The 14,018-nt window shown below is 45.0% G+C and overlaps 1 protein-coding gene and 1 non-coding gene across 3 annotated transcripts in view; one reads left to right on the top strand and one right to left on the bottom strand.

The window, feature by feature from the left end:
* Positions 1-14,018, bottom strand: part of CS (citrate synthase) — a 40,853-nt gene that overhangs the window by 7,014 nt on the left and 19,821 nt on the right. For both annotated transcript variants that reach the window (XM_066258420.1, XM_066258421.1), the window contains exons 3-6: positions 12,603-12,710; positions 11,217-11,282; positions 10,423-10,554; positions 9,986-10,174 (exon numbers count right to left, since the gene is read on the bottom strand). In XM_066258420.1, coding sequence (XP_066114517.1) covers positions 9,986-10,174; positions 10,423-10,554; positions 11,217-11,282; positions 12,603-12,710 — 495 coding nt within the window. The remainder of the gene's footprint in view (positions 1-9,985; positions 10,175-10,422; positions 10,555-11,216; positions 11,283-12,602; positions 12,711-14,018) is intronic.
* TRNAD-GUC (transfer RNA aspartic acid (anticodon GUC)) lies at positions 13,897-13,972 on the top strand. The gene has a single exon. It is a non-coding gene; the product is annotated as a tRNA-Asp (tRNA).

Raw genomic sequence — 14,018 nt, 5'->3', positions numbered from 1 at the left:
TTGAGCCCAAGGTCATTGGCTTGAGCAAGGGGCCACTCGGTCTGCTGTAGCCTCCCAATCAAGGCACATATGAGAAAGCAATCAATGAACTAAGGAGCTACAACAAAGAAGATGCTTCTCATCTCCCTTCCTGCCTGTCTGACACACACACACACACACACACACGTGATGAGGTTTCGGTCATTCTGGTGGAACTAAGAGCAAAATTTCTTCTTCTATTTTTTTTTTTTTTTTACAAATACAGAGAGAGTTCGAGATAGGGATAGATAGGGACAGACAGACAGGAAAGAAAAGAGATGAGAAGCATCAATTATCATTTCTTCGTTGCGGTTCCTTAGTTGTTCATTGATTGCTTTCTCATATGTGCCTTGACTGGGGGGGCCACAGCAGACCAAGTAACCCCTTGCTCGAGCCAGCGACCTTGGATTGAAGCTGGTGAGCTTCTACTCAAACCAGATGAGCAAGTGCTTAAGCTGTTGACCTCGAGGTCTCAAACCTGGGTCCTCCGCATCCCAGTCCGATGCTCTATCCACTGTGCTATCGCCTGGTCAGGCTTAAGAGCAAAATTTGTAATAACTAGCTTAAATGAGTTAATCTCTATGAAGTCATCTATACTCATATACTCAGTTAATTTTGTCAATGCCACCAGAATTCAGTGAGAATACTACCAAAATAAAAGCTACTTCAAGCAAGAAATACTTAGAAACATTTTGCAAGTTCTCAGATTACTTACATGATAATCATACTATTAACTATACCTCCTTGCAGATTTACATCCCCCAATGAAATAGATCATTTCCAGAAGCTTGTATCAAAAACAGACAGCTCTCGCTTGACCAGGCAGTGGCACAGTGGATAAAGCGTCAGACTGGGATGCGGAGGGCCCAGGTTTGAGACCCCAAGGTCTCCAGCTTGAGCACAGGCTCATCTGGTTTGAGAAAAGCTCACCAGCTTGGACCCAAGGTCGCTGTCTCGAGCAAGGGGTTACTCGGTCTGCTGTAGCCCCATGGTCAAGGCACATATGAGAAAGCAATCAATGAACAACTAAGGGCCCTGGCCAGTTGGCTCAGTGGTAGAGCATCGGCCTGGTGTGCAGAAGTCCCGGGTTCGATTCCCGGCCAGGGCACACAGGAGAAGCGCCCATCTGCTTCTCCACCCCTCCCCCTCTCCTTCCTCTCTCTTTCTTCCCCTCCCGCAGCCGAGGCTCCATTGGAGCAAAGATGGCCCGGGTGCTGGGGATGGCTCCTTGGTCTCTGCCCCAGGCGCTAGAGTGGCTCTGGTCGCAACAGAGCGACGCCCCGGAGGGGCAGAGCATCGCCCCCTGGTGGGCGTGCCGGGTGGATCCCGGTCGGGCGCATGCGGGAGTCTGTCTGTCTCTCCCCGTTTCCAGCTTCAGAAAAATACAAAAAAAAAAAAAAAAAAAAAAAAAAGAACTAAGGTGTCACAATGAAAAACTGATGATTGATGCTTCTCAACTCTTTCCATTCCTGTCTGTCCCCTCTGTTTCTGTAAAAAATAAAATAATTTTTTTTAAAAAAGGCAGCTCTCAGAGACCTGGATTCATTGGCAGAATGCCAAGAACAGGATTCTGCACTGGCAAACTGGTATCTGTGAAGTATACACTAACTTTCAAAATCATCTGGAAAGTATGAATGGCCACATCATAAATAAACCACAACAAGGAGATTGTTGTACCAGTGAGAATGAAGTATATAAAGCAACAGATATCAGACCAGGTATGACAGTGTGGGATCCTTACCTTGCTTTTTTATGGTGGTCAATGCTATACAGTTAAGAAAAGTTAAAAAAAAAAAGTCGGGCAGAGAAGTATTGCACATCAATTTTTTTAAAAAAGATTTATTTATTTATTCATTTTTAGAAAGGACAGAGAGAGGGAGAGAGAGAGAGACAGAGAGAGAGAGAAGGGGGGAGGAGCTGGAAGCATCAACTCCCATATGTGCCTTGACCAGGCAAGCCCAGGGTTTCGAACCGGCGACCTCAGCATTTCCAGGTCGACGTTTTATCCACTGCGCCACCACAGGTCAGGCCTTTTTTTTAAAATTGAGAAATGGGGAGGCAGATGGAAACTCCCACATGGGCCCTGACTGGGATCTACTCTGCTAGCCCCTACCAGGCAATATTTTGCCTGGCTGGGCCGCCACTTCATTGCTTAGCAACCAAGCTATTTTAGTGCCTGACGCTGAGGCCATAGAGCCATCCTCAGCACTCAGGGCCAACTCTGCTCAAAGCAGTTGAGCCATGGCTGCAGGAGAGGAGGAAAGAGAGATGAGGGGGAATGGGTAGAAAAGCAGATGGTCACTTCCTCTGTGTGCCCTGACGATAATTGAACCTGTGACTTCCACACACTGGGCTGAGACTCCACTGCTGAGCCAAGTGGCCAAGGCCACATTAATTATTTAATAAAGCCTTGGGGAAAAAAAAGACATTAAAACACGCCACCATCTGGTGCAGTGAACAGAGAGTCGAACTGGGATGTGGAGGACCCAGGTTCAAAACCCCGAGGCTGCCAGCTTGAGCGTGGGCTCATCTGGCTTGAACACTGGCTAGCTAGCTTGAGTGCGGGGTCACTGGATTGAGTGTGGGGTCACTTGCTCTGCTGTAGCCCCCCTCCCCTCCATCAAGGTACATATGAAAAAGCAATTAATGAACTAAGGAGCCTCAATGAGAAATTGATGCTTATCATCTCTCTCCCTCTCTGTCTGTCCCTATCTGTCCCCCTCTCTGACTCTGTATGAAAAATAAAAATAAAACACGCCACCATCACAACAGTCTGGAGTAAAGGCAACAAACTGATGATAACTGTCACTGTTAGCCACTATCTCTATTGCTAGTAAATCTGGATCAAGTATTTAGTTCTCAATAATTTTATTTATTTATTTATTTATTTTTTGTTTATTTTTTAAAAAAAATTTTATTTATTCATTTTAGAGAGGAGAGAGAAGGGAGAGAGAGAGAGAGAGAGAGAGAGAGAACAGAGAGAGAAGGTAGGGAGGAGCTGGAAGCATCAACTCCCACATGTGCCTCGACCAGGCAGGCCCAGGGTTTCGAACTGGCCACCTCAGCATCTCCAGGTCGATGCTTTATCCACTGCGCCACCACAGGTCAGGCAATAATTTTATTTTTTAAGCACGAGAGAGATAGAGAGAGAGAGACAGACACAGACAGGCAGGGAGAGAGATGAGAAGCATCAACTTGTTGCGGCACCTTAGTTGTTAGTTGATTGCTTTCTCATATGTGCCTTGACTGGGGGGCTGCAGCTGAGCCAGTGACCCCTTGTTCAAGTCTATGATCCCATGCTCAAGCCAGCAACCCCGCACTCAAGCTGGATGAGCCTGGGTTTCAAACCCAGGTCCTCAACGTCCCAGGCCAATGCTCTATCCACTGCACCATTGCCTGGTTAGGCAATTATCAGTAATTATTAAGAAGACACAGAAGTCCTGGCTGGATAGCGTGGTTGGTTGGTTAGAGCTTCATCCTAAAAAGCAGAGGCTGATTCAATCCCTGGTCAGGGCACATACAGGAACAGATGTTTTTCTCTCTCTCTCGCACATCCTTCCTCTTTATCAATGAATAAATCTCTCTCTCTCTCTCTCTCTCTCTCTCACACACACACACACACACACACACACACACAGACATAGAAGATAGTACTAACAGTGAAGAGATCCCAGAGTGGAACAAACTTATATTTGGTTCTTGTATCTACTATTTACTTAGCTGCAAGCTACTTAAATTTCTCTAACCTTCAGTTTTCCCATTCAGTAAAATGGGAATACCAAAATAACAACATCTACCTCACTGAGTTGTTCTAAGGATTAAATTAGATGATGAACATATTTGGCATGTTTTCAAGTGGTTAGGTGTTAAAATGATTTGATTATGAACAACTTCAAAACCTACATATATACTGTTTATAGACCTTACAAAAGGTTATGTTATAGCAAAACTTGATCTGTCAGCTACTTCACAAATCTTACTCAACAGTTACTTAATGCTACTTTACAATTAAACAGCTAGTTGCATAATAGCAATCCACTAGTCATGAGTGAAGCTAAGCCAAATAGAAAAAGGCTGAACTTTTTAAACTCAAAGTGGTTACACTATCTAAAGTTCTATGACCTGGGTGGAAGAAATGTAGTAAGCTTGACCAGGCAGTGATACAGTGGACAGAGTATTAGCCTGGGATGCTAAGGACCCAGGTTCGAAACCCCGAGGTCACCAGCTTGAGTGTGGGATCATACACATGACCCCATGGTCACTGGCTTGAGCAAGGGGTCACTGGCTTGGCTGGAGGCTCCCCCCCCCACGGTAAGGCACATATGAGAAAGCATTAACTGAACTAAGGTGCCACAACTAGGAATTTATGCTTCTCATCTCTCTCCCATCCTAGTTCAGTCCCCCCCCCTTCCTCAAAAATAAATGAATAAATAAATAAATAAATAATAAAAGAGTAGGCAAATCATCCTCTTGAGGTATATATAAATAAACAAGATGTAACTGATGATTCTAGTCAAGATTCAGATCACATATAAATTTAACAATTTTTTTTAGGTGAGAGGAGGGGAGATAGTAAGGCAGATTCCTGCATGCACCTCAACTGGGATCCACCCAGCAACCCCATCTGGGGCCAGTGCTCAAGTGTCAAGCTATTTTTTTTTTAATAAAATTTTTATTTATTTTTTATTTATTCATTTTAGAGTGGAGAGGGAGAGACGGAGAGGGGGAGAGAGAGAGGGGGGGGGGGAGAGGAGAGACAGAGAGAGAGAAGTGGGGGAGGAGGAGCTGGAAGCATCAACTCCCACATGTGCCTTGACCAGGCAAGCCCAGGGTTTCGAACCGGCAACCTCAGCATTTCCAGGTCGACGCTTTATCCACTGCGCCACCACAAGTCAGGCTCAAGCTATATTTATTTATTTATTTATTTATTTTTGTGTGTGTGTATTTTTCTGAAGCTGGAAACGGGGAGAGACAGTCAGACTCCCGCATGCGCCCCACCGGGATCCACCCAGCACGCCCACGGGGGGGTGGGGGTGGCGACGCTCTGCCCCGACCAGAGCCACTCTAGTGCCTGGGGCAGAGGCCAAGGAGCCATCCCCAGCGGCCGGGGCATCTTTGCTCCAATGGAGTCTTGGCTGCAGGAGGGGAAGAGACAGACAGAGAGGAAGGAGGGGGGGGTGGAGAAGCAAATGGGCGCTTCACCTATGTGCCCTGGCCGGGAATCGAACCCGGGTCCCCCGCATGCCAGGCTGACGCTCTACTGCTGAGCCAACTGGCCAGGGCCCTCAAGCTATTTTTAATGTCTGGAGCTGATGCACTTGGACCAACCAAACTATCCTTAGCACTCAGGACCATGCTCAAACCAGTCGAGTCACTAGCTGTGGGAGGGAAGAGGGTGAGAAGGGGGAAAGGGAGGAGTAGAGAACCAAATGGTTGCTTCTCCTGTGTGCCTTGACCCGGAATTGAACCCAGGACATCCATATGCCAGACCAACATAAATTTTTTTCTTCTTTTTCTTTTTCTTCAATTTTTTTATTTATTCATTTTAGAGAGGAGAAGGAGAGACAGAGAGAGAGAGAGAGAGAAGGGGGGAGGAGCTGGAAGCATCAACTCCCATATGTGCCTTGACCAGGCAAGCCCAGGGTTTTGAACCGGCGACCTCAGCATTTTCAGGTCGACGCTTTATCCACTGCGCCACCACAGGTCAGGCCCCAACATAAATTTTTAAACAGAAATAACCAGCTGAATGGTGTCATGAAATTCTTAAATAACTCATGGTTAAAGTAACCAAAACAAAACTGAACTGAAATAGTATGTCTGACCTGAGTCACAAGATGTGGCAGCAAAAGAGTATTAAGCTCCACTAAACTAAAGCACTAAAACTGATTGGTGCTAATTTTTGGTGACTTATTAGACACACATCCTAAGGCTGACAAATACACATCAGTACTGTTTATATTCTCCAGAGATTGGCAAAGTCTTGAAATACATGTTTACCAACAGATACAATAGCGAGCAGAGGAGTACATTTTAGCAATTCAACAAACACAGTCTAAAACAATGTAGGATGTCTGGATGCCTAGAAAATATCTTAAAAAAAATGATTTGGGAGGGAGGGGTAGGGGAGAGAGAAAGAAAGAGAGAGAGAGAGAGAGAGAGAGAGAGAGAAAGGGGGAGGGTGGGAAGCATTCATTTGTTTGTTGCTTCCTGACTGGGTATCAAACTTGCAAACTTGGCATTTCGGGACAACACTCAAACTGGACTAACCAGCTGGGACCACGCCTGGGAAACACCTCACAGGCATCTATTAAAAAGTGTGAAGCAGCTGTTTTCTCCCTTCCCCATGACACTCAAGACAACTGTACTGTAAGTAGTAACAGGCACTTCTGGGTAGTCAATTTCTGAAAGATGAGTTTTAAAAGAAAAGAACTTCAGGTTTTGTTTTGTTTTTTTCTTTTTTCCAAAGAGAGAGTCAGAGAGGGATAGATAGGGACAGAGAGACAAACAGGAATGGAGAGAGATGAGAAGCATCAATCACCAGTTTTTCGTGTGGCACTTAGTTGTTCATTGATTGCTTTCTCATATTTGCCTTGACCGTCAGCCCTCAGCAGACCGAGTAACCCCTTGCTCGAGCCAGCGATCCTGGGTCCAAGCTTGGTGAGCTTTGCTCAAACCAGATGAGCCAACGCTCAAGCTGGCGACCTCGGGGTCTCGAACCTGGGTCTTCCGCATCCCAGTCCGATGCTCTATCCACTGTGCCACCGCCTGGTCAGGCGAACTTCAGGGTTTGATTTAACCTTATGTGTTATGGTAACCGACACAGATAACAATTATTTGAATATCATTTTAAAAAGAAAATTAAAAAAGCAATATATTCAGGTTATACAGTCTTCTGAACTTACTGATGTGTGGCTCTATAAATGCTCTAAGTGCTTGTGAATGTGTATATTCTGCACCATTTCAATACCCTTCTCCTTAATGCCAAACAGACTAGTATTAATTATAAACTCTCTCTCCTTCCTTCCCCCAACAATAAACATAATTCTTTATATACAGTTGGCATCAAACATACATTGACCAACCAAATAAAGCAGGGATTTCCCAAAATCCTAAGGGGATTTCATCAGACCAGTAGACCAGAGTATGGCCCACAGACCATTCTGTGCCTTGCATCACAGTGAACTCTTTCAGGTTTTCTTGGTGGTTGGCATCTTATGATCAAAAATCATTTAGTGACTGACCTGTGGTGGTGCAGTGGATAAGGCATTGACCTGGAACACTGAGGCTGCCCACTGGAAACCCTGGGCTTGCCCAGTCAAGGCACATATAAGAAGCAACTACAGTTGATGCTTCATGCTCCTCCCCCCACCCTGCTTTTCTCTCTCTCTCTCTCTCTTTTTCTAAAGTCAATAAATAAAATCCTCACCTGACCAGGCAGTGGCGCAGTGGATAGAGCATCGGACTGGGATGCGAAGGACCCAGGTTCGAGACCCCGAGGTCACCAGCTTGAGCCTGGGTCTGGTTTGAGTAAAGCTCACCAGCTTGGACCCAAGGTTGCTGGCTCGAGCAAGGGGTCACTTGGTCTGCTGAAGGACCACGGTCAAGGCACATATGAGAAACCAATCAATGAACAACTAAGGTGTCGCAACGAAAAACTGATTGATGCTTCTCATCTCTCTCCGTTCCTGTCTGTCTGTCCCTATCTATCCCTCTCTCTGACTCTCTCTCTCTGTGTAAAAAAAAAAATCAATAAGGCCTGCCCTGTGAAGGCACAGTGGATAAAACATTGACCTGGAACACTGAGGTTGCCAGTTCAAAACCCTTGGCTTGCCCGGTCAAGACATATACAGAAAGCAGCTACTATGAGTTGATGCTTCCAGTTTCTCCCACCTCTTTCTCTTTCTGTCTCTCCTCTCCTATCTCTAGAAGTCAATAAATAAGATCTAAAATAAATAAATTAATTAATTAAATCCTCATATATCCCTGGCCAGAAGGCTTGTTTGGTTGGAGCATAGAGATTACCAGTTTGATCCTCGATCAGGGCACATACAGAAACAGATCAATGTTTCTGTCTCTCTCTTCTTCCCTTTGTCCCTCTCTAAAATCAATAAAATAAATTAAAAAAAAAAAGAATATCCAAAATTATTTAAAAAAAAAATCATTTAGGGACCTGGCCAGTTGGCTCAATGGTAGTGTTGGCCCAGTGTGTGGATGTCCCGGGTTCGATTCCTGACCAGGGCACACAGGAGAAGCGCCCATCTGCTTCTCCACCCCTCCCCCTCTTGCTTCTCTCTCTCTCTTCTCCTCCCCTCCTGAAGCCATGACTCGACTGAGGTGAGTTGACCCTGGGCACTGAGGATGTCTCCACGGCCTCTGCCTTAGGCACTAAAAAATGGCTTTGGTTGCAACTGAGCAAGGGCGCTAGACGGGCAGAGCATCACTCTCTAGTGATGATGGGTGGATCTTGGTCAGGGCACATGTGGGAATCTGTCTCTGCCTCACCTCCTCTCACTAAATAAATAATAATTAAAAAAAAAAAAAAGAAGCCATTTAGGCCTAGATTGTCAGACTGGGATGCAGAGGAACCAGGTTCGAAACCCTAAGGTCACTGGCTTGAGCACAGGCTCATCTGGTTCGAGCAAGGCTCACCAGCTTGAGTGCAGGGTCACTCACTCTGCTATAGCCCCGCAGTCAAGGCACATATGAGAAAGCAATCAATGAACAACTAAGGTGCTGGAATGAAGAATTGATGCTTCTCATTTCTCTCCCTTCCTGTCTGTCCCTATCTCTCCCTCTCTTTGTCTCTCTCTGTCTGTCAAAAAAACAAACAGCATTTAGTATACATGTCCTGCAAAAAGGAGCTCTTCTGTTCCTATATTACCTGTCTTGGAATAAGAAACAAAGGAAAAGAAGATGTCCTATTATATACCTATCCAGAAAACTTGTACCTTACCCAATGTTTATGATCATGTGGGGTATTGGAAATAGGATGGAAGAAATTAGATAATATGCACCGGGACAAGGCATAATAGTTTTTTACTACCACAGAGTACAAATACTTCATTTTCAGAAAATAAAACTCAGTATCCTGGTTCCTGCTTTTGGGATACTAACTTCCCTCCCACTTCTGCCAGGTATGTTGAATGGGCTGCTAGTGCATAACTGAGGCTGACCCAGAGTCGTCCCAGACTCTAGTATTGCCTTAAGCTGCCATTGTCCCTCATCTTGTAAATTTTTTTTTATTTTATTTTTTTTGGTGACAGAGAGAGAGAGAGAGAGAGAGAGAGAGAGAGAGAGAGAGAGAGAGATAGGGACAGGCAGGAAGGAAGAGAGATGAGAAGCATCAATTCTTTGTTGTGGTTCCTTAGTTGTTCATTGATTGCTTTCTCATATGTGCCTTGGCCAGAGGGGCTACAGCAGACTGAGAGTGACCTGTTGCTTGAGCCAGTGACCTTGGGCTCAAGCTGGCGACCTCGGGGTCTCAAACCTGGATCCTCCATGTCCCAGTCCAACGCTCTATCTATTGTGCCACTGCCTGGTCAGGCTCATCTCATAAATCTTCTCAAGGTTGTCCTATTTGAAGAAGAGGAGATGGGACTGTTGGGGTTAGGATGAGACTACTCTGTGAAATCTTCCCCTGGGAACCCTGTAATTAAGTCAAATCCTTTTTCAATGTTCCAACAGCCCTGTGTGCGTATTTCAGCAGGGTTACTGAATTATAATTTCTATTTTACAGGGACATCACCCTAACCAAACCAATAATTTTGGTGATAAAAAGCATGTTCCATATACTTTTGTAATCCCAAAGACTGACAAAAAAAGCAAGATACAATAAAAATTTGGTAAATAAGTTCCTGGCATAACTAGAAGTAAATTTTCCTAAAGATTCTACACTTTTTTTCTTCCTTTACATTCAATTCTTTTTGAATCCCTATCACACGTCAATCACCACACCACAATTCCCTACCTCCCAGTACTTGGTTCGACTGATTCCTTCTGCATACGCTTGGGCAAAGTTGCTTTCACTGTTGAGGGCAGTAATGGCTGCACTGAGCTGAGACATGGGGTGCAGATTGTTGGGAAAGTTGTCCAGCATGGTTACCACATGGGAAGGCAGAGCTGCCCTCTTTGCCCACTCTTTTGAGAGCCAAGATACCTGTGGAGAAGGAGATACTGCTCAAACTAGGCAAGAAAAAAAAGAAGAGAAAAATACAGTGACTTATGAGTAAAGAAAACACAAGAGAATTCAATCCAATCCACTTATAAAGCCACAATTCTACTCTGATTCCTTCCACTCACTGTTTATCTTGAAACTACTACCCATAGTCAGGTCAGGATTAAGTGTCAGAGATTAGAGAAAGGCAAAGGAGGGAAATGAGAAAGGCCAATGTCCTTCTGCTTTACCTGTTCCTCTGTTGGGATTTGCCCAGTTACCAGCAGCCAAAATAAACCCTCTGGCAGGGGTTCTTCCCCACCCTTAGCCTTGGGAAGCAGTTTCTGGCATTCAGGGATACTGTAGCCACGGAAACGGATGCCCTTAAAGAAAAAGTAAGAGTTAAAACTTAAATTTATTAGCCTAAAAACCACATAATTGACTGTTCCCACTCTTATCAGACATTTCAACAAATTAGAGTAGAACTTTTATTATTATTATTTAGGTGAGAGGAGGGGAGATAGTGAGGCAGATTCCTGCATGCATCCTGAATGGGATCTACCCAACAATCCCATCTAGGGCTGATGATTGAGTACCGAGCTATTTTTAGCACCTGAGGTCCTATGTGCTTGGACCAACCAAGCCATGCTTGGTGCCTGGGGCCACACTCCAACCAATCAAGCCACTGGCTATAGGAGGGGAAGAGGGAGAGAAGGGGAAGAGGGGTGGAGAAGCAGATGGTCACTTCTGTGTGCCCTGACCAGGAATCAAACTGGGACATCCACACACTGGGCTGACATTCTATCCACTGAGATTTAAGTGGTCAGGGCCACTTAAATCTTCACATAATTTACTTCTGCTTTGTACTTGTTGTTTTACTAGTTGACTTATTTTAAATCTAAACTTACTTCTCAGTTATCCATATATACCTATTTTCAGCTTTCCAAAATATGAAGGTAGGTGCTTAATTTTGTTTTCCTTTCACCCTATGCACAATACTCAGTACACACAATAATTATTAGTGATTAACATAAGAGTCTCTTACCTCATCAGGATCAAGAACTGATGTTTCATATACCAATCCTTTCATGCCTCTCATGCCACCATACATCTAAAGAAAGAAGATGCAACCAATAGAATTCAGCCTAGAGCTTACTATACTATACTTCATGGGATTTGGGAGAAGTCATTTATGTCTGACTTGCAACACTTCATTTGAGGGAAGATGATTTCTGAGGAGGCAACTTACTACAGTATGGAACTTTGCAAGGAAGACTGCTAACATTGGAAATGAAAATTTAAATTTAAAAAATCAATATATTGAATGTTTCTACCTCTGCTTGCTTCCTTTTCTTATTTTTTTCTTCTGCCTACTGTTACTCTTTCATTCCCATCAACCAAAGTAAACAGAATGGGATATATTACAGGAGAAGAAGTTGGAGACCAATGGCTAAACGCTGCTGTGGAATTACCTTATCTATTGAGCTGCTCAGACTCTTAGGGCTAGAGGAGAAGCCATCCTAAAGCTGTTCTAGAGGGCCTGCTAGAGCTGTGGTTTTAACTGGATGGTCAGTACAGCATCAACTCAAAGACAGAGAGCCTTAGCCCCAAAAACTAAGAGGTTAGAAAGAGAAACAGAAACTTTATTCATCCTTTCCATAGGTGAATTAGGTTAGGCTCAATAATTAAATCTCGAGAAAAAAAAGAATTCAATTTTTTCTTTTTTCTTTTTCCAAGTGAGAGGAGGGGAGATAGACAGACTCTTGCATGCGCCCTGCCTGGGATCCACCCGATAACCCCCATCTGGGTCCATGCTCACAACCCAGCTATTTTTAGTGCCTAAGGTGGAGTCTCCACAGAGCCATCCACAGTGCCCAGGACCGATGCATTCAAACCAATCAACCCGGGCTGCAGGAGAAAGAGAAAGAGAAAGAGAAAGAGAGAGGGTGGGGTGGAGTGGAGAAGCAGATGGTCGCTTCTCTTGTGTGGCTTGACTGGGAATCAAATCCGGGACATCCACACACTGGGTGATGCTCTACCAATGAACCAACTGGCCAGGTCCATTAACAGTCTAATTTTTTTTTATTTTTTATTATTCCTTTTAGAGAGGAGAGGGAGAGATAGAGGGAGAGAGAGAGAGAGAGGAGAGACAGAGAGAGAGAAGGGGGGGAGGAGCTGGAAGCATCAACTCCCATATGTGCCTTGACCAGGCAAGCCCAGGGTTTCGAACCGGCAACCTCAGCATTTCCAGGTCGACGCTTTATCCACTGCGCCACCACAAGTCAGGCCAACAGTCTAATTTTTAATAAACACAATTAAGTACCAACAGTTCCTTGTAAGAGAGAGAATGCTTTTGAATAGTCAGTGAAAAGAATGGTACTTTTGGTACCATTAAAGAGCTACTTTTCCAGCCCAAAGCCACAACCCTTACCATGTCCACAGTGATCTGGCCCACCACAGTCTTGCCATGTTGCTGCCTGAAGGTCTTAATTCTGGCTTGTTCTTTAGGTATCAGGTCAGCCAATACGTCTTTCAGATTCTAAAAGAGAAAGGGAGAGGTAAGTGACGGTCAAAATGTTAACTATATTTCTTGCAAAGTAGGCATATGAAGATTGCCTTTTAGAACTTGGCTTTCTCTATCTGCCAGGGAAGAATGGTCAATTACTCTGTATAGATGAGGTTAAAAGATTAGGCAGAGGGAAAGGAGATTAATAGGGAGTTGTTTAAACAAGTACAGAGTTTCAATCTGGGAACATGAAAAAGTTCTGGAGATGAACAGTGGTGATGATTGCACAATAAAGTGAATGTATTTACTGCCACTGAACTAATCCACTTAAAAATGGTTAAAATGAGCCTGACCAGGCGGTGGCGCAGTGGATAGAGCGTTGGACTGGGATGCGGAGGACCCAGGTTTGAGACCCAGAGGTCACCAGCTTGAGCGCGGGCTCATCTGGTTTGAGCAAGAGCTCACCAGCTTGGACCCAAGGTCGCTGGCTCCAGCAAGGGGTTGCTCAGTCTGCTGAAGGCCCGCGGTCAGGGCATGTATGAGAGAGCAATCAATGAACAACTAAGGTGTTGCAATGCGCAATGAAAAACTGATGATTGATGCTTTTCAATTCTCTCCGTTCCTGTCTGTCTGTCCCTGTCTATCCCTCTCTCTGACTTACTCTCTGTCTCTGTAAAAGATAAATAAATAAAATTAAAAAAAAAAATGGTTAAGGCCCTGGCCGGTTGGCTCAGCGGTAGAGCGTCGGCCTGGCGTGCGGGGGACCTGGGTTCGATTCCCGGCCAGGGCACATAGGAGAAGCGCCCATTTGCTTCTCTACCCCCCCTCCTTCCTCTCTGTCTCTCTCTTCCCCTCCCGCAGCCAAGGCTCCATTGGAGCAAAGATGGCCCGGGCGCGGGGATGGCTCCTTGGCCTCTGCCCCAGGCGCTAGAGTGGCTCTGGTCACGGCAGAGCATCGCCCCCTGGTGGGCAGAGCGTCGCCCCTGGTGGGCGTGCTGGGTGGATCCCAGTCGGGTGCATGCGGGAGTCTGTCTGTCTCTCCCTGTTTCCAGCTTCAGGAAAAAAAAAAAAAGGTTAAAATGATAAACTGATATTTTATCAGTTTTTAAAAAGATTAGGCAAAAATATTTGATATTCCATCTCACTACGCTACTGAATAAATTACTTAAAGTAGTAGTAATAATAATGGTATAACAACAATAACAAAAACCACAAACAGGCCCTGGCCGGATGGCTCAGTGGTAGAGCGTCGGCCTGTCGTGCAGAAGTCCCGGGTTCGATTCCCAGCTAGGGCACACAGGAGAAGCGTCCATCTTCTTCTCCACCCCTCCCGCAACCAAG

Source organism: Saccopteryx bilineata, chromosome 2, assembly GCF_036850765.1.
Source record: "Saccopteryx bilineata isolate mSacBil1 chromosome 2, mSacBil1_pri_phased_curated, whole genome shotgun sequence".
In the NCBI taxonomy this organism is placed as follows: Eukaryota; Metazoa; Chordata; class Mammalia; order Chiroptera; family Emballonuridae; genus Saccopteryx; species Saccopteryx bilineata.
This window is presented reverse-complemented; position numbering and strand designations above follow the sequence as displayed.